The sequence below is a fragment of the Pelmatolapia mariae genome, linkage group LG1 (genome assembly GCF_036321145.2).
Source record: "Pelmatolapia mariae isolate MD_Pm_ZW linkage group LG1, Pm_UMD_F_2, whole genome shotgun sequence".
Classification (NCBI taxonomy): domain Eukaryota; kingdom Metazoa; phylum Chordata; class Actinopteri; order Cichliformes; family Cichlidae; genus Pelmatolapia; species Pelmatolapia mariae.
The window spans coordinates 18,618,739-18,638,675 of record NC_086227.1 but is presented as its reverse complement, the minus strand read 5'-3'; the positions used below and the strand labels follow the sequence as shown (position 1 = coordinate 18,638,675).

At 40.4% G+C, this 19,937-nt stretch overlaps 3 protein-coding genes across 3 annotated transcripts; 2 read left to right on the top strand and 1 right to left on the bottom strand.

Annotated features, from left to right (window-relative positions):
• Positions 1 to 205: 205 nt before the first annotated feature.
• On the bottom strand, positions 206 to 3,644 carry mcee (methylmalonyl CoA epimerase). Its single transcript, XM_063493072.1, has 3 exons — positions 3,597 to 3,644; positions 1,496 to 1,836; positions 206 to 521 (listed from the first exon to the last, which is right to left on the bottom strand). The coding sequence occupies exons 1-3, from the start codon at positions 3,622 to 3,624 to the stop codon at positions 369 to 371; spliced, it is 522 nt and encodes a 173-aa protein (XP_063349142.1). The 5' UTR covers positions 3,625 to 3,644; the 3' UTR covers positions 206 to 368.
• Positions 3,645 to 3,696: 52 nt separating this feature from the next.
• Positions 3,697 to 13,165, top strand: mphosph10 (M-phase phosphoprotein 10 (U3 small nucleolar ribonucleoprotein)). The gene is made up of 11 exons (XM_063492951.1): positions 3,697 to 3,803; positions 5,772 to 6,435; positions 6,528 to 6,700; positions 6,784 to 6,949; positions 8,059 to 8,200; positions 8,330 to 8,397; positions 8,490 to 8,627; positions 8,726 to 8,836; positions 9,059 to 9,166; positions 9,247 to 9,477; positions 12,630 to 13,165. Exons 1-11 carry the CDS (start codon positions 3,718 to 3,720, stop codon positions 12,777 to 12,779), a joined length of 2,037 nt encoding a protein of 678 aa, XP_063349021.1. The 5' UTR covers positions 3,697 to 3,717; the 3' UTR covers positions 12,780 to 13,165.
• Positions 13,166 to 14,040: 875 nt separating this feature from the next.
• Positions 14,041 to 19,065, top strand: ist1 (IST1 factor associated with ESCRT-III). The gene is made up of 10 exons (XM_063474629.1): positions 14,041 to 14,143; positions 14,716 to 14,816; positions 14,921 to 15,101; positions 15,179 to 15,266; positions 15,374 to 15,457; positions 15,560 to 15,670; positions 15,763 to 15,945; positions 16,803 to 16,904; positions 17,397 to 17,442; positions 17,945 to 19,065. Exons 2-10 carry the CDS (start codon positions 14,729 to 14,731, stop codon positions 18,109 to 18,111), a joined length of 1,050 nt encoding a protein of 349 aa, XP_063330699.1. The 5' UTR covers positions 14,041 to 14,143; positions 14,716 to 14,728; the 3' UTR covers positions 18,112 to 19,065.
• The last annotated feature ends 872 nt before the right edge of the window (positions 19,066 to 19,937 follow it).

Here is a 19,937-nt window from a genome sequence, read left to right as displayed (position 1 = left end):
CAATATGAACCAAAATCTCTGACGAATGTTTCCAGCACCTTGTTGAATTCATGCTCTGAACCCAAGAGGAAGTCCAACCCAGTGCTGTGTCTAAGAAAGCCACCATTTACTGTATGTCACAAATTAGCAGATATGGGAAATATCAAATTTCTATCACAAACACTTTAGGGGAAGCTGTTAGAACAACACACCGCATACTAATACATCACATGTTAATGTACCACATAAAACTTTATTCCATACAAAGAAGAACTGTGTTTCCAAAAGCAGAAGTGCTGTAAGGAACAATCCCCGTTATCACTCTGATCATCTAACTGCCTGTAAAACATGTAAATGGCTCCTCTCAGTCAACGGCAGGATGTGATGCTTCACGCTTCTTCAAGCTCCACCAGCACACCGTCACAGTCTTTAGGATGGAGAAACATGACCGGTTTGCCGTGAGCGCCTATCCGCGGCTCCGCCGAAAGCATTCTGATGTTCTTGGTTTTTAGGTCGGCTATCGCAGCGCTAATGTCGTCTACCTGCAGTCATAGGGGGAACAAAACATTATTGTTCAATTCACTTGTTATCATTAGGGTTAAAAATGATCACAACTGAGTGTCAACTCTCATAACACTGCAATCTAACGCACAGGTCCCCGTGCTGAGTCACATAATTTGGGACAAGCTGTTACTGGATTTATAGGACCAACAACAACATTGACATTTGTTGTCTGACATGAACACATAACACTAACAACAAACTCTACTACGCTCACACAGGCCCTAGATAATTATTCCTAAATACTTCTTAGCTTCGATATACGTAGTAATTATGATTTCTGCAAAAGTTGAACTGCTTTTTTTAAAGTTATTTTACTTTATGCAATTTAGTAAATTCATAATATTACATTAGGCCATTCTCATGGTCAGTGATGACAATTATTTTTCAGGTTTTAGTGTTTGAAAATGTTCATTTTTAGTTTAATTTGTTAGTTTCCGTCTTTTAAATTATTACCTTATGATGGGTATTTGTAAATTCAGAGTAGATCTTAAAATAAAAACACAAGCAAAGATAATCGTGTATTCATCCCAGGTCATATCATATGTATTTATATGTACCAAATAGCCATACTACTACACCGATTCACACAAAAAATGCAACACAACAGTTTTTTATAAATACCACGTCACAGTCTGAAGGGAAGCATGTTTTCTTTGGGCCATTCTGACTCACAATCCTCATAAAACACGAGAGAAAGATTTTGCTGCAGCACATCCTCAGAGCAAAAGGAAAATGAATGTGAACCAGAAGGCGAGGATTGGCTCATAAAACACTAGTGCAACTAATACTTTATACCAGTACACTCATTCATTATATGCATGTCACAGTAGACCTAGACAAGAGGAAGTACGAAAATGACCAAATTCTGAATTCAGTCTCGTGAACTTGGGGTCACATGATGCACATCATGCAAAAATGTAATAAAAGCTCTCCCCTGTCACCGCCGTCTCACCTCGATACAAATGTGATGCATTCCTCCTGACTTGTTCTTCTGCAAGAAGCCCGAGATGGGGCTCTTCTCTCCGAGAGGATGGAGCAGCTCCAGCTTGGTGTTGCCGAGCTCCACGAACACAGTGTAGACACCATGATCGGGCAGGGGCACCTTCTCACTCACCGTGGCCCCCAGCACGTCCCGATACAGCGCCGTGGCCTTCTCCATGTCGGGGACAGCGATGGCGATGTGGTTAAGCCTGCCCAGCTTCCACAGAGACGCGGGAACACCCTGATGGAGGGGCACCGTTGTTGAATGTGCCCTCTGGAGCGCGACGCGAGAGCATCTGGAAACACCTGCCGCTAAATATGAAATTAAAATACAAAGAGATCAGCTGTGTTTGTTGTTTCTGCTCAAGTAGCTTTGATGTATGCTGTATATTCTGGACCAAGTCCCGAGTTACATTAATGATGTTTAAAGCCTATGCTTCCTGTACTCCCAAATCTGTTCTCCTTTGTGTGACTGACTGTTGGTTTTTGATCATATGAATAATAATTAGACCAATCTTTACTGTCTGGTGTTCTGTTTGATGCATGCTGAGTTAATGTAAACATGAATAACACTAATTTGTGAAAGAAAGACTTTTCAAATTAAAATTATTAGGCTTCCCTTCCTCCTACAACCAATCGACAGGGCAATTCCTTAAAGATGACTTTTTAAAGTAAGGTGCTCATACTGAACATAAAATAATACCCTCATTTTGGCTTTTCTGCACCTTACCATTCATTCAACTCAATAAAGTGTTTCATACTTTCAAACGACTTTATTGAGTTGTAAAATAAACCTACCGTCTCCTTATGAAGACATAGTTTTAAAAAAAAGTACTTTTTTTTTAACTGATGATACTTAGTTTTTTATTTTAAAGCCGAAGTCTCAGGAGGACATATCAATAATCTTTGTTTTATTACTGTAAGAGCAATCTTTTGTTTCCCAGGCCATAATCTTGTTTTTGCCTTCATTGGAGGTCATCTTTGAATTCTTCTCCTAGTCTCAGACAAGGCTTAATCCCTGTCTGGGAAACCTGCTGTTTATGTACTGAACATATACATATAATTAGGTTATTAGGTCAACCCTGTGTTTCAGAGAGTAAATAACAGTACCCATATAATTTTACACACATCTCCTTACCATACAAAAATCTTGGAATAAAATGCTCCAGTGTGAAGTTACTTCATGGTATGGCTTTGGCTTAAGTTAGTAGTTAGGAAGTTAATAGGTACCTTCGCCAAGTATCTCTGTCTGTAAACGCGACAGCTTGAAGTGAATGATAAAACTTTGTAGGGGTGTAGCGTGGGGTCATGTTAACTTGGCTTACATCCACCAAGGTCAGCGTAATGATTTATTGGTCACAAATTCACAAAAAGCTTTGTAACTTGGAAACTATAATTCTCATGATTGTCCTGTGTATTGTTAACATGGAGAAAGCAGATTGTAAAGATTTCAAATGTGTCACATTTGACCTCTGACCTCTCCTTCAAGGTCAATTGATTGATCAATTGATAGCCTGATAGACTGAATTGATTGAGAGGCGATAACAATGCTATTTGGAGCTATTTTATTGGAAAACAAAAGTAAAAACTAGTTTGATCAAAGACTTTTTTCACCTGACATGCATTACTAAACATTTTAGGAACCACTGAAATGAATGCTACACATGTACTATATCCACATAAAAAATGATACTCAAAATTATGTCAACTATATTCAAATGGGTTTCAACTGGGCAAATAACAAAAGCCTTTTTGCTGCACTACAAACTTCCTAAAGTATATTTGAAAGAACAAAGAAAATAAATGAATATAGAGAAAATACAATACTACTCCCTTAAAAGTAAATACTGTATACAGCGTGAGCTGCCTTGGCGGAGGTTTGCGCTTTTTGAGTGCTTCTGGTTCACGATGTAACGTAAACATTGTTTATGTTCGTCAACTTTGCGGGCTCGTTTGAGCTTCCGAAAAAAATTACAGTTCACTATAACGAAGCTTAGCATCATCGTTTATCGTCTGCAGAACAGTGAACTTAATAGCGAATATTTCGTAGCTGAATAATTGTTAACACAGACCTGCAACCTTCAGCACGGCGGACGCCATGTTCGTACCCCGGAACCAAGTGGCAGGTACAGAGCGGTTTCTCGGTGAGCCTGTTTACGTGCGACACAGACGGCCACACATGTGGGGGCAATCATGGCTAGTGGAGATGTGTTCAGTGTTCTGGAAGAGTGTGTAAAGAAAATAAATGCCAACACAGCACAGCCAGAAAACTTCCTCAGGTAAGTGTTTGTTGTTTGCGTTGAGTAATTTTTTTTAATCTTTTGAAGAAGCTGTTAAATATTTTTATAAATTCGCTCCAGCTAGCTGAAGCTAACTGTAGCGTTAGCACAGCATTAACACATTTACCTGACAACACGTTTATACGTCGAGGTTTTGGTAAGATATAAATGATTAGGCGAGTTTCTCCTTTTTGTTTCATGTAGAAACCTTTAATCGTTTTATGTTCCTAAAATCAGCTAGCTCACGTCTGCATTTGGGGGTTGCTACACCTTTAAACAGATCTTCATGGTATGAGCTTATCCAACTGCAGTAACATTTATGCTCATAAAATAAAAGTTAGCTCATTATTGTAAGCTGTCTGTAGAGCTACGCAAAAAAAAAGAAAGAAAGAAAAGATGATGTAATAACTGACGTGTTAGACTACCAACTGCTGTGACACACCAGATGTTTATTCATTGCATATCATGTTTGTCAATCCTGATTTAGACTCAGAAAGTCCACACCTGTTAGAAAATGTAAAACTTCAAATGTCTTGAATGAAGTAAATATCTAGTATATGCATTTGTGCACACAAGTTTGTGTTGCCGTATTTCAAATGGGGGTTAAGACCCCTCACCTCACCAAACAGGAGAAAACTTGTATGAATAAAATGGTGGAGAACCCCTACTGAATTTCCACGATCAGACAGGCAAGTTTTTCCCAACAGAACAGGACTGATCCCACAGGTTTGCCACAGACGGCACATCTCAAAGCCCAGAAGTCAAAAAAGGCCTGAGCTCTCGGTGCTGGAGCTGCTTATGCAGTTTAACAAATAAGCACAATGCTGTTTGGGTGTGGGAGGCACACACACACACACACACACACACACACACACACACACACAGAGCACAGCTTTTTCTTGAGGAGCCCAAAAGTCGGCGTAATTCAGGAAAATTGTTAATCAGTGCCAAATTGTGGCATTTCATTGCTTTTTGGAGTGGCAACTGTAGTAATTTATGCCGAATGCTACTGCTGCAGTCATAAAAATATGATTTTCTGTATCAAATTTTCACTTCATTCTGAGCTACTAAAACTAGAGAAGAAAATTGCTGAAAAGTGGCAAAACGTGCACTTCTAGACTGTATGTGGTATAGTAGTGATCTTAGAGCCAGCCCAAAAACACAGGCCACATCATCCCATGGCAACTAAATCAATAATTTGAAGGATGAAACAATCCCATGGGGCAAGTTGCTGCCCCAAGTGGAGGAGTTTAAGCATGAATGAGGGGAGGAGGAGATTGGCAGATGGATTGAAGCGGCATCAGCAGTGATGCGGATACTCTGTCGGTTTGTTGTGGTGAAGAGAGAGCTGAGCCTAAAAATGAAGCTTTTGGATTACCGATCGATTTACATTCCTCCCCTCACTTATGGTCACGAGCTCTTGGCAGTGACCGAAAGAACGAGGTCGCGGATATGATTGCTCCCACCTGGATAAGCTGCAAGAGGTGGCCGTGGTGAGGGAAGTCTGGCCTTCTCTGATTAGACTGCTGCCCCTGCGACCTGAACCCAGATAAGCGGTAGAAGATGTATGGATCTAAGGAGCTTGGAAAGAAAAGCGTCTGGACTTCTTAAAGTTGCTTGAAGACGTTTCACCTCTCATCCGAGAAGCTTCTTCAGTTCTAAAAGTTCAGTTAGAACTGAAGAAGCTTCTAGGATGAGAGGTGAAACGTCTTCAAGCAACTTTAAGAAGTCCAGACGCTTTTCTTTCCAAGCTCCTTAGACTACGATGACCTGGATGACTGAGAACCTTCACAGACAAGATGTATGGATGAAACATAGTGGTTTTGTTTTTGTACCAACACATTAATAAATAAACCACAGACTTTCATCCAATTCAGTTATTTAATAAAAACAACAACAACAAATCTTCCCCCCAATATCGCATCATAAGACATACCTGACTAATTCTGTGTGTTTTCATCTTTGCAGCCTTCAAGACGAAGTGGCAACAGACTTTACCTCCATCACTAAGACTCTGTATGACCTCCACAAAGCTCAGGAACCTGGACATTATAAAGGAAGCCCGCTAGCTCAGCTGGTTGTGGAAAAATTTGATGAAGAACAGATTTGGCAGGAGCTAGAGCTGCAGAACAAAGCCGTACTGAAACACTTTAAAAATGCCATAGACGAGGCTTTAGCAGATGAGACGTTAACTGTGCTGGAGGAAGAGGAGCAGGAAGAGAGTGGTCAAGAAGAAGAAGGAGCATCAGCAGATGATGATGACGATGAAGAAGAAGAGGAGGAGGAACAAGAATTGGAACCACCGAGACGGAAAAAGAAAATGGCTGTGGAGGAAGACGATAACACAGAGGATGACTCTGATTTGGATTTTGATGTGGATGCTCTGGAGAAAAAAGAGAAACAGAAGAAGGATACAGGAAGGAAGGCATCCAAAGCAAAAGTGGTGCCCTCTGAGGTTGATGATAAGTTCTTTAAACTGTCAGAGATGGAGGCATTTCTGGATGATATGGACAAGCGCGAGGGAAAGGAGGATGAAGATGACGTAGACTATTTTCAGGATCTGCCCTCAGATGAGGATGATGATCTTGACCTAGAGCAAATCATTTCCACCAAAAAGCAAAAGAAAAATACTGTATGTATCTTATCACACATTTTCCACTCTTTTTTTTGCCTCCCGATAGTTCAAACTACAGCAAATATATTGATTGTTCTTTATACCGACAGGTGAAGAGCTCCAGGAATCTCAAGTACAAGGACTTCTTTGACGCCGTGGACAGTGAACCTGCTAAAACAGACGACCCGTCAGATGGAGAGGATGACAGCGTGGATGAAAGCCAGGAGGAAGGTGAAGAAGTAATAGATGACGACTATGATGGCGAAGAGGAGGGTGATGATGAGTAAGTGCAGTCAAAAATTATAAAACGTGTAGTTATGTGTGGGAGAAGTCAATTTCACCATGTTCGTGTCTGCACTTTGGCAGGGAAGAGGAGAGGGGTCAGTCTAGGTCGTCTCATAAGAAAGTGACCTTTAATCTCTCGGATGATGAAGACAGCGAGGGAGAGGATGTGGAGGACATTTTGGGAGGAAAAGCCAAAGGCTCAGCCAAGTCTGAAGCAAAGTCATCGTTTGAGAAACGGCAAGAAAAGGTAAACGAAATGCAACTGAAACAAGGTTTTAGATGTCACTGGTTTGATTAACATATCCAACACAGCAAGTTGGAGCAAGTTTTTTAATTTAATTCCAATTTATCCCTGTTTGACTTAAGAGGATGCAGCTGTAAGCCCTCCAGAATAATAAAAAGCAAAATAAAGTGTTAAATCACAAGAGGACAGAGGGTGTACTCACACTAAGTGTGGTTGTCTTGTACCGTGCTTGCGCTTTCATGCACTTAAAACTCTTAAAAGTGCTCTTGCAGAGCACAGTTCATGATTCTAGGATGCATGTGTCCTCTCACATGTGTTATAGATGTATTTAAAAGGCCCCATTATCTTGCATTCTTTTGAATGGCCCCCAGGTGGCATAGTTGTGGTTGTAGAAAGACTTAAAATCCTATTCAAGTCTACAAGTAAATGAACCTCTGTAAACACTTTGCTGATTAATTTTGGTCATTGTGTTTGTCAGAAAGGAGAATTATCCAGGTTATGCTCATTGGCTTGTGATTGACAGCTTATTAGGCGATTTACTTGTGGTTTCACAGTCAGATCCACCCCTCATCTCATCTGGTTTTAAAACACAGAGATGGCAAGGGTGAAAACTCTCATTTCGAGGTATCAGGAGTTCAGAAACCAGTGAATGATGATGTAGTAGTTGCATCCATCTGTATCAGGCCTGAGTTCAACTAAACAGTGGCGAGCAGCGATCACACTTGACGAATGAACTAGAATTTGGGGGTTCAGGCACGATACTGATTGCTTTGTGTGAGTACACTTTTTAAATCTGCCGGAGTGCTAATACCACTTTTTGTTTGTTTGTTTATTTATTTGTTTTGAAATCATAAATTTCAGATTCTTGCACTATAGGTGATCCTATAGTGTAAATTTCCCAACCTATCACATTAGTGAACGGCGTCCTTCACTCTCGTTGGTAGTTGCTTCAGAGTGGAGATTAGTTTAACTCCTTACCTGCCTCCTTCCATTTAATGTCTCACCTGTACCTGAAGGAGCACAGATCATGGGTACCCAACATTGACCCAACAGGGCTGATTTTTAGTTCACTGTTGGTGACTGTGCAATCCTGCATTTGCTGTAACCTGCAGATGTCCCAGAAGATTGAAGAGCTAGAGAAAGCAGCTTTAGCAGAGAAACCCTGGCAGCTGTCCGGAGAAGTAACTGCGCAGACACGTCCTGAAAACAGCATGCTGGAGGAAGACGTGGAGTTTGAGCAGACGTCCAGGACGGGTTAGTGACCACCCAGCACCTCGCAAACTCCCACTCTGTTTGCTGCAATGGCTATGCTTTAGTTTGAATAATTAATACCAGCCTTATTATGTCAAATCACAGAGTAAAATTTCTCTTTTGTTTTTTCAGCCCCTGCAATCACAGAAGAAACTACACTACAGCTGGAAGATATCATCAAACAGAGAATTAAAGACCAAGTTAATAATAAAAAATACTGGTTACTGTTACTATTATTTTTTTATATTATTATAATGAATAACCTAGTTACTTATACTTGTGTTTCTGGAAGGCTTTCGATGACGTGGTTCGCAAAGAGAAGCCTAAGGAGGAGGTGTTTGAGTACAAGAAGAGGCTCACGTTGGACCATGAGAAGAGCAAGCAGAGTTTAGCAGAAATCTATGAGCAAGAATATCTCAAGCAGAATCAGGTTTGACTTTTTTCCTTGTTTTCATTAGAACTTTGACACGTATGAAGCATTGCCTCAAATATTCATTGTATTGTTATTATTTTCTTTTGTAATTTCAGCAAAAAACGGAGGAGGAGGAGAACCCAGCCCATGTAGAAATTCAGAAGCTTATGGACACACTCTTCCTAAAGTTGGATGCTCTTTCCAACTTCCACTTCACACCTAAGCCGGTGAGTTTTTCCTGCTAGCAGCGACTAAAACTAGATAGTCTGCAGTTTCTCATGTGCATGGTTCTTTAAAAACCTATCCCAACGTGATTGTAGTCTTTAATTTAAGCTGTAATTATCGTTGGATAAACAGCTGATAACTGAATGTATATTTACACAGTGCTGTACTGTGAAAGGTAAAAGGTTTCTGATTCATTTTGTATTCATGTTTGCTTTTGTCCATAGCCCGTTCCTGAGGTCAAAGTGGTGTCTAATTTGCCATCCATTACAATGGAGGAGGTAGCTCCTATCAGCACTAGTGATGCTACGCTACTCGCACCAGAAGAAATCAAGGTTAGTCTTCAATCCATGTACAGATGTCCATTATTTTCATATGAGGATTTTGTCTTAACAATCCTCTCCTCCAACCAAAGGAGAAGAACAAAGCGGGAGATTTGCTGGGAGCGACAGAGAAGACATCAACAGACAAGAAACGTGAGAGGCGCAACAAAAAGAAGGTTAAGCGACTGAAGATCAAAGAGAAGGAAAAGAGACAGAAACTTCAAGAGGCCAATAAAACCGGGGAGAACAAAAAGCCATCGAAGGCTCAAGTGACAGAAACCCTCAAGAAAGTCACAAAAGGAGGCAAAGCGACGATACTCAAGGTGAGTGCCTGATCTCGCTTCACTCTGCTGCTCTCGGTAGGAAGTCGTCATCAACCTGCTCAGAGTTCTGTCAGATCATCGTTAGAAATGTTTGGAAGTGCTTTAAAGATGCACACAGGAGAAAGTAATCATTATTCATGTGATACGACTAAGTCTAAATATCACTAAACACCAGTGTGATGCTTTTTTTTTTAAACAGAAAATGTATACAAAGTGAAGTTGATGAAAACAATTACTTTTTTTTAAAGCATGAATAATAATAATTTCATTACACTCAATGGCTACTTTATTAGGTACAGATTTCTAGTACCTAGTCTTTGTGGCACAAATTAAACGAAGTGCTGGAAACATACAACAAACAACAACAGATTTTGGTCCATATCGACATGACAGCGTGACACATTTTCTGCAGATTTGTCGGTTGTCAACACAAAGCTCTTTATTTGGAGAACATTTCTACAAGAAAGATAAGTTACTGTATTTTTTGGACCATAAGGCGCGTTAAGCGAAACCAAACAGTCAGATAAGTCAAACTTTACTCAACTCATTCTTCTTGCTTCCTCCACTTCCGTAACATTGATTCATTAATGTTGAATTCTCTCGCAGCTGCTCTATTCCCGTGTTCTACTGCGTGACTGATAGAGTTTGAAATCCGCATCATAATCATGTCTCTTAACAGGTGCCATTTTGGGGTCCTTATAGGATCCATATAGACACACAATACAGTAATATTATGTATTACTCCTGACTCCTGACTACGGTAGCTGTAATGCTCCACCAATCTATCAAGCGGTGCGGCTTTGTAGCTTACCAAAGTCGTACTAAAGCATTTTAAAAGATTTTTGAGCACCGTGTACCACATAAAATCAGTTCGCGGTCAGTAAGCACAACCAGAATTCATACATAAGGCACACTTTTGAGGAAATGAAAGGATTTTAAGTGCGCCTTATAGTCAGAAAAATACGGTACTGAAAAAGTTATTGTGCTTAAAGTGCTTCACTGACATCTTCTGAGAGGTTTCGCCCTTGACTACCTCAGATTGGTTTAGAACACAGGTGTCGAACTCCAGGCCTCGAGGGCCGGTGTCCTGCAGGTTTTAGATGTAACCTTGATACAAGACAGCTGATTTAAAGGCTAAATTACCTCCTCAACATGCCTTGAAGTTCTCCAGAGGCCTGGTAATGAACTAGTCATTTGATTCAGGTGTGCTGACCCAGGGTGAGATCTAAAACCTGCAGGACACCGGCCCTCGAGGCCTGGAGTTCGACACCCCTGGTTTAGACCATGATTTGGGCATAATATGTGTCTGTTGTTGACCACACAGAGACTTTCAGAGTTGCTGAGACTTTTTCTGCGCTATTGGATTATTGTTATTGTGAGAATTCCCTACGTCATTTCCCCTTTCTGCACGTTGGTACAGAGACACACGCGTGACACACAGATTGATCAAACATTTGTGCTGCGGCGCTTCAGCGGCATGTTCAGCTACTCTAAGCAGCACATTCATGATTGGTTTAGACCATGATTTGGGCATAATGTTGTCTGCTGTTGGCCACACAGAGACTTTCAGAGTTGCAGAGACTATTTTTTTTTTTTTTTTTTTTAACTCGAACGCCTGGTCGCACCGGTGCGACCTAGGATTTTTTTTTTAGTCACACAATTGAGAAATTAGGTCACACTCTAGAGCCCTGTTTCATGTTGTTTATAACCAGCCACGCAACCATCTGTGTGTTGCAGCAGAAATCAAGACTCATCAGACGAGACAACATTTTTACAATGTTCTGTGGTTCAATTTTCTTGAGCCTCTGAAAACTGTTACCTCAGTTTCATGTCCTTACCAGAGCAGCACCCGGTGTGATCTTCTGCTGCTTCAAAGTTCAACGAGTTGTGCGTTCAGAGATGCTCTTCTGCATACCTTAAGCCCCTTTTTCCATTAGTATCTACATGGATCGACTTGCCACTGTTTGCCACGACTTGACTGGGATCGGCTGGTTTTCCAATACAATCGAGTACCACCTAATGTGTGTGGTCATTGTCATAGCAACATGGCCAAGTGTCCCGTGATGTAATTAGTTTGAGACGTGAACCCTACAACAAAGGTGGATGTCGAGGCAAGAATATACCTGCTACTTGGTCTGTGGCTTTTCGTCAGACTCGGGAGGCACCGGCATTATTTGAAGCCATTTCCCTCCTAGCTGGATTTAAAAAATGGCAGTTTTGATTTTCGCGAACGAGATACTCTAATGACTCATGGAGTGACCCACTGACAGGCCTATCGGTGGCATGCGTGGCTGTGGCTCAGGTGGTAGAGCAGATCAGCTACTGATCGGAAGGTCGGTGGTTCGATTCTTGGCTTCCCCGATCTGCATGTCAAGTATCCTTGGGCAAGATACTAACCCCAAATTGCCCTCCGATGTGTTCATTGGAGTACGAATGTGTGTGAATGCAGGTTAGTTTGCACTGTGTTTAGAAGTGCTTGTACGAGTGGGTGTGAATGGGTGAATCAGGCATGTTGTATAGAGCGCTTTGAGTACTCCGGGAGAGTAGAAAAGCGCTATATAAGAATCAGTCCATGTAGTTTGACGACGTCACACTTTAGTACCTGCTTGTATCACTGGTAAACTGTGGCGAACTGTTGCGAGTCGATCTGAGTAGGTACTAATGGAAACCGGGCTTTAGTGGTAGCGAGCAGTTCTGTGAGTTACTGTTAACTTCCTATCAGTTCGTTATCCTCTTAGATCAACATGCCATTTTCACACATGGAACTACTGCTGACTGGATATTTTTATCTTATTCGGACCATTCTCTGTAATACTAGACATTGTTTGGGGAAAATCCCAGTAGATCAGCAGCTTCAGAATACTCTCAGAGTCAACAACTGTGTCACGTTCAAAGTCACCGGTGTTCCTCATTCTGATGCACAGTTTGAACTTCAGCAGGTTGTGCTCTATGGATTAACTCATGTTTTAACTATGTAGTGCTATCACAGACTGGGTAATCTATTTTTAGCAAACAATTAGTCAGCTTTTTCCACTTCTCAGACACACCACACCTTTAAGGAAGGCTTTTTTTGTAAACATTACACAAATTCCTACTTTATGCTGCAGATGTTCCTGAGGTGACTTTACTAACCAAGTGTTCCTCTGTTTCAGGACGAGGGGAAGGACAAGGCTCTGCGGTCCTCTCAAGCGTTCTTCTCTCAGCTGCAGGACCAGGTCAAAAGTCAGATCAAAAGCGCAAAGGACCAGCCTTCAAAGAAGAAGAAAAACAAAGAGGTTTCTGTTAGCAAACTCAAGTTATAATAGCTGTGATGGTTTGTTAGGGATTAGCAATGATTTATTGTATATATTTTTATGAAAATGCAAAATAAATGTTATGTCTGAAATTCTTGTAACATTTTGATTAAAAATAATCAGGTTTACAGATGTGCTGGTGTTCTGTTTGGTTTTTGCTCATTTCCCATATCCCTCTGTATGAATAGAGACCCCACCACATGGCTTTAGACGGTCCTCTGAATATTAAGCCATTTTCTAAGGGAGTCTTATCTCTTGACACTCTTATAAAATGTAAGATAGTGATCCTCTGAATCATTCTGGGCAGACAACAACTGGGTATTGTGGTCACTCTGTAGTGTGGGAACTATGCAAATAATATAAAATAGCCTGTAACCCTTGAATAAAGTAGGTACTTCTCTCACTAATGCGTATTAATTGATATCTTTTTGTAAAGACTGTATTTATAGATCAAAGACATGTAATTTCTCAGACTGGAAAAGATCAATTTCACAGTGAAAAGCAGCTCTTCATTTTTTTTTTTTCAAAAGTGGAATTCTTATATTGATCATTTTAATTATTAACCAACCATGTCTGTAGATTAGTCCGTGTATTTTTAACATGTTTGTACTTGTTTTGGCTTCCCAGTTATTTATTTCATTTAAATCTACAGTACAATGTTTACTTGGATACATAAATGAAATAAACCTCAAAATTAATTTATGCTGTGATAAACCACTGATTTGAAACAGACTCCTTCATCTTGATAATATATTCATACCCCCTAGTCCCCAAACCCACCTTTGTCCCCCCTTAATTCTATCAACTGGGTTATCCCACAATTAAATTATTTCAAGCAAAGGAAAAAAAAAACATTGTAATTCGACTGGATTTTTTCATGCTTCATCTTCTTTTGCCCGTTAAGTTTAAGTTTTTTAAATTATAAAATTACACGAATAAAGACTCTCGATTAAAGTTGTGATAAGTTTTGTATTTTGAGTGTACGAGCCTCCACCTAACTTAACCTGTTAACTATTAACTTTTGGAGTTTTCTGTGTTAGGTAGCATTTAAACTCATTGGTTTACCCTGTACTGTGGACAGCTGCGGTATTTCTAAAATAGCATACAAACTGTTTTATTGATATATTTATCTATAAGAAGAAGTATCAGGGCCACATTTAAAAGAAAAGAAAAGAAAAGAAAAAAGTAACGTCATCGGCTGACAACTGGGTCACACCTGCACCTGTGATTGACGCTCCTTTGATTCAGGCAGCGACCCCGCCCCTGGGTTATTCCCCATGACGTCACTGGAGATAGTCACGGAAGTGAAGTGAGCGACGAAACAAGACAGAAACTCAAATAAGTTTGTGTGTGCGCTCGACTCGTATTTACAGGTAAGCGTCTGGCATTTTTTTTACCTGTTAAACTATTTCGAAACTATCTGAATTCCTAAAGTCTTTCAGTGTATTTGACTTGGTTTTGTTGACGTTAAACGACGGAGCTAGGTCGGTAGCTAGCACAAACGATAACAGAAGACTGCTAACAAAGCAAAGGCTGTAGCTAGCAGATTTGTTCACACAAGCACCGGCTCGGGTTTTTAAAAATGAATGATTGTAATATTGTAAGGTTAATGGATATAACGGCACTGGACACGATAAGACGGTATCGTTTAAAGTAGCATGGCTGGCCTTCTTGTTACCTGTTTTCGGCGTCAAGCTAAAGCTAATGTTTTGAGTCGTTAGTAGTTTAATACTTTGTGTTGGTAACTAACTTAATGTTTATTCCTGACTTTGTTTACGTGTGTGTTTGTGTTGTGTGTCTCGTGAATGTGCGGAGTCATTGTGTTACGATGGGTTGGTCATGCTCACATGATTGAGTGACTCACTGTATCAGAGATGGTATAGAAGTTAGATGGGCTCCATAGGTCGTCTTCACTTATTTCCCCTCTCCGCTCTCCTGTCCAAAGGCTGTCCGTCATCATGCTGGGAGGTGGTTTCAAATCAGAGAGGCTGAGAGTCAACCTCCGACTGGTCATCAACCGACTCAAACTCCTTGAGAAAAAGAAAAGTGAGTCACCCTGCTGCTCTCCAATAGCTGAAGTGGCTCTTTATTTGTAAAGTAGTTCTAATGTTTTTTTTCTCTTTTCCCATATTTCCAAATTTAACATAAAGCTGAGCTTGCTCAGAAGGCCAGGAAAGAGATTGCAGATTACCTGTCATCAGGTAAGGATGAGCGGGCACGGATCCGTGTGGAGCACATCATCAGAGAGGACTATCTGGTTGAAGCCATGGAGATCTTAGAGCTTTACTGTGACCTGCTGTTGACTCGCTTTGGCCTCATTCAGTCTATGAAGTGAGTACTGAGCATTGTAAATTACTTACCTTCAGTGTCTGTCCTCGTTAACACGGTTGCTGTTTACCCATTATTAGAGAACTAGATCCAGGCTTACAGGAAGCAGTGTCCACCCTCATCTGGGCAGCTCCTCGTCTGCAGTCAGAGGTGTCTGAGCTAAAAATTGTAAGTTCTATCTAAAAATTTGTCTCCAGTGATAATAAACACTTGGTATTTACATCTATTCCTTTCAAGTCAGTATTGACAATCTTGTTTCTAAAATCTTCTTTCAGGTGTCTGAACAGCTGTGTGCAAAATATAGCAAGGAGTACGGCAAGCTATGCAGGACAAACCAGATTGGCACAGTCAACGACAGGGTAATTTTTTTTCCCAGTGACTGTCCACAAGCTTGTATAGGAATGTATGAACCTTTTGTCTAGTGTGCTCTTAGCGACATCTAATCAAATATCTGATTTCAGCTGATGCACAAACTGAGTGTTGAGGCTCCTCCCAAGATCTTGGTCGAGCGCTACTTGATAGAGATCGCAAAGAACTACAATGTCCCCTATGAACCTGACGCCATGGTCCGGGTAAGCAGTAAAGAATCTGTTGTTACTCAATGTGAAAGTTGGAAATTTTGCCCTGTGTTTGTTTATTTACCATCCGCTACTTCTCCGGATAGCCCGAGGTGTGTACTGGGGAGGAGGCAGACCTGATTGATGTCGACAATGACAGGAAGTCTGGAGGAGGAGGAGGTGGTGGAGGATTCACAGCTCCTCTAGCTCCTGGAATCCATATGCCTATGCCCATGCCTATGGCTATGCCAATGCCAACAGCTTTCAACTATCCACCTCCCAATGGAGCTGTAAGAGTTTCCTTTTAAAGACGATGATTTAGTTGAATAATATTGTGTTGCTTTTTAATTTCTGTAACAGATTTAACGTGAACAACATTTCACTGACAATAAAACAAAAACACTTTTCTAACTTTGCCCTGTAATGACATGCAGATAATGTTATGCCCATATTCAGGATATTGCTACATGTGTATCTGGATGGAATTTTGTTTTTGGTTCTCAGAACATCTAAAGACATTAGCAAAGCAGTAATTTGTTACTACTGGCAGTGACCCCTCAGCTTTTCATCCATTTCTGAAAGGCATAGATGGCATAGAACATTTACACCACTTGTTCTAAAGAAAAATGTATATTTTGTTACATTTTAACAGTATTAAAAGTCCTTCACAGCTGCTTCTGACTTTTGAAGCATGTTGTTTTGAGGACGATTTAATGGCAGTAAGATCACCAGGATGAAATTGATTCTAGTTTGTTGTGTTTACTTTGTATGAGAACTATACACTATATTGATAAAAGTACTGGGTCACCTACATCTATGGGAATCAATGAAAACCCATATCATGAAGCTCCTGGCACACAGTTTTTGGGCTGATGTTAATGCCAGATGTTAGAACTCTACAGTTATTGAGTCAGCAGTCTTAGTGACTCATTTAACAGCCTGACCTGTTACACTGGTAACTTTGTATTACAGTACCAGTTTAGTGACAGTGAATGACCCATTCATTCACAAATGTTCACAAATGAGGTATGGCCCAATACTTTTGACCTTGTAGTGTATGTGTACAACAGTTGGCTACCTTCCTCAAACTTGTTTGACCTCCTCCCTCCCCCCCCCCCCCCCCCCCCTTTATTTTGTTTACCCCCAGGAACCGTTTCATGCACCCGTTGGAACCTACAACAGCTTCCAGCCCCCCATGGGAGGAGGGCAGCCACCTCAGTTGCCCACTTCTCCCCCTACATACGAGTCTGTAAGTCTGTACGACTGAACCCTTCCCCTCCATCCATGCCCCCTTCATGTTTCCAAAGATGGACAGACGGACAGGGCAGGGAACCACTCAGGGAAGAACTGTTTATTCGGCTTGCTTACAGTTCTGCCTGTCCTCCATACTTTAACATTATTTCTCAGAGTAGGCCCAGATTCAGGTTCATCTGCACGGATGTAGGTAGCATGAAATTTGGCAACTTTAACCTACTAACTATGACCTGATCAGCTTTTCTGAGCAGGACTGAAAGAAGCGATAACTGAGGTCCTTTGCCAAAAATCATGTTTAGTGTTGCACACTAAAGGTGATGGTTTCCATTTTTTTTTTCTTTTTTTTGGGTGGGTTTGTTTTTGCCTCTGCCTTTTTGAAATGAAGTATTAATCAAAATCTTATTAATACTAACAAATATATGTATATATTTGTTTTCGTTTTTAAATATGGGGATGAGTTCATCACGAACACATTTGTTTGTTTCAGATTGACGACCTAACTGAAAAACCTTCTGTTCCTTCCCAGGGCATAGGTGAGTTCTGTCAACAATCAGCAGGAGTTAAATGATGAGGGGGGAATTCTTATTGTCAGCGAATCAACTGAAATAACCAACATTGTGCCAGTTAGTCTTGAATAGTATTAAAATCTTTTAACTCTACCCACATTAAATATTTCTTTAAAAACATTTCATATATATACGTAACTCTTTGACAAAATTATCTTGTAATTTATTGTGCAAATTAAGCATTATTAGCATGCCAGTGTACTTGTTGGAAGCAGATTTGCTGCTTTGATGTGTATTTGCTGCAGAAGGATGGTGAGGCTCATACTAATGAAAGCAAAGGTTACAGAGTGCAGCTCACAGGTGGGGGAGGTCTGTGGAACAGAGGAAGTTTGTTTATTTATTTTAATCTGTCTTGTTTGCAGTAGATTTTAACAAGGTGGGAAAATAAAGTAGGGTAGGACTTAAGTTATCCTTAAAATGCTCACCTGCCAAACATTTTCCTAAATAATTAATGCCCGTTACTCTCCAGGTCCCGCTCCTTCGGCTCAGATTTATGACAACAACGCTCTTCCAGAACTCCCATCTGTTCCTGACACACTCCCAACATCCTCCTTGGGCAGAAGCAACACCACCTCGGATGACATTGACTTTGATGATTTGACGCGGCGCTTTGAGGAGCTGAAGAAGAAGACCTAAATGCTTTAACCTGATATACATAAACAGGCCTGTGTCACCTACACAGCTCAGAACAGGAAATAGGAATTGTTCAAGGCTCTGAATCAGATTTGGGTAGCTCTCCTCCCTCTTTCTTGGTGAAGTAATTTTACACAAATATTAAACATACATGTAATCTATTACCTCATTTATATAGCTATGACCAGCTAATGAGAGAGAGTACTTTTAAGTGCCACATGTTTTCATTTCTTCTGTTTGGCACGTTGGATAAAATCTTAAACAATCATGTGGGTGTTCACCCCTTCTCGCTCCTTATTTAAAATCGCACTGAAGTTTAACCTTTTCCATTTGTCTGTGTGGTAATTAATATGTTCACATTTAGATCTTAAGTGTTGATTTTCCTGAAGGTTTTGGGTTTGATTGATATTTATAGTACATGCCTTTATTCTACTTTGCACACACTGTCGCTGTGATCTTTGCCACTGTGTCGCTCAGTCCCGTCTCAGACCAGTTTGACAGGTATAGCGGGCTGCGCCACCTCGGTGGCGAACAAGCTTTTACACATTAAAGTCACCATTTAGTTTCCAAAGTGAGGCTCCAACAGTCAGTGAGGTTTTTCTCAGCTGTACAGGGACACATAGAAGCCATATTTTCAGTGTGTTACGCAGTTTTTCTCACTGTGGGATCGTTAAATACTCATCATTACCGAGCTTCTCAAACTTCAAGGTGTATTTATATCAGAAAAATTGTATGATTTCAAACCTTTTCCGTTTGAGAGGCGATGGGACACAGATGTAAAGTGACAACATGTATGGAAATCTGTAATATAAAACACAGCAATATAGGTAGACTTATTTACATGAATGATTTAACTGTATAGGAAAAGGAGTTTGGCAGCCGGGAGTTGTTCAATATTTGACAAATCTGTTTTATATACACTATCTCCAAATAAAGTTTTCTTTTTGCCCTTTTGAATGTCAGTTTTACAAAATACCTGCACTTTTTTATGACTGAACAAACAAATTTGCAATTAAAATCCTGGCAGGCGAAAGCAGCCAGACAGCAAACTGATTTGATTAGACGTAAAGTTTGAGAGCAGAGGAAAAAGGTTGTGCTGTCTTTTGTGATCTTGTACATGGGTCTTGTACTGTATGTTCACCACTCCATTTGCCTTACCTATCACCTCTCATCTGAGGCCTTGCCAGTCTGTTTTAGGATTAAGCATCTGTTATCCACCAAGACTGGACACATAATGAATTTTTCAGTTTCTAGTTGACCTTATTTGCATTACACTCCACAGATTCTGAGTTTTAATTTGCTTGATAGATTAAAAAAAATCTGTACAGGCACTAGAGGTAGATGTTTCTAATTATTGTAATAAGTGTAGTGAGAGGTTTTTGTTATTGTTCCTGTAACCTGACCACACCGGGCTCTGCTTGCATGGCAAATAGACGGTGGCCTTGAATAATATGACTCAGCGCTTTGAAAAGCTTCCCCACTGGGTTATACGTGCAGTTAATTAATAGTTTTACATGAGCTGGGAAAAAAACGAAGAGATAATTAACACTACAGAACTGTGATCTGCTCATTGTCTTTTCTATGTTGGATTGTTCTTTCATGTTAAACTTTAAGACACAAAATAGTGTCTTGTTGCAAAAAATAGTTCCCCTCCCCCCCAAACAATGTATACTACAATAACAATTTAATAAAAGACTATTTGGAACTGGAAAGCTTGTAAAGTCTGCACATAATTTTCCATCAATTTTTCTTTTTAAAAACAACCTGTAATGCTCAGTGGTAACCAGCAGAGGTGCCTAATGTTAAGGGAAAGCTCTGAAAGGGAAATC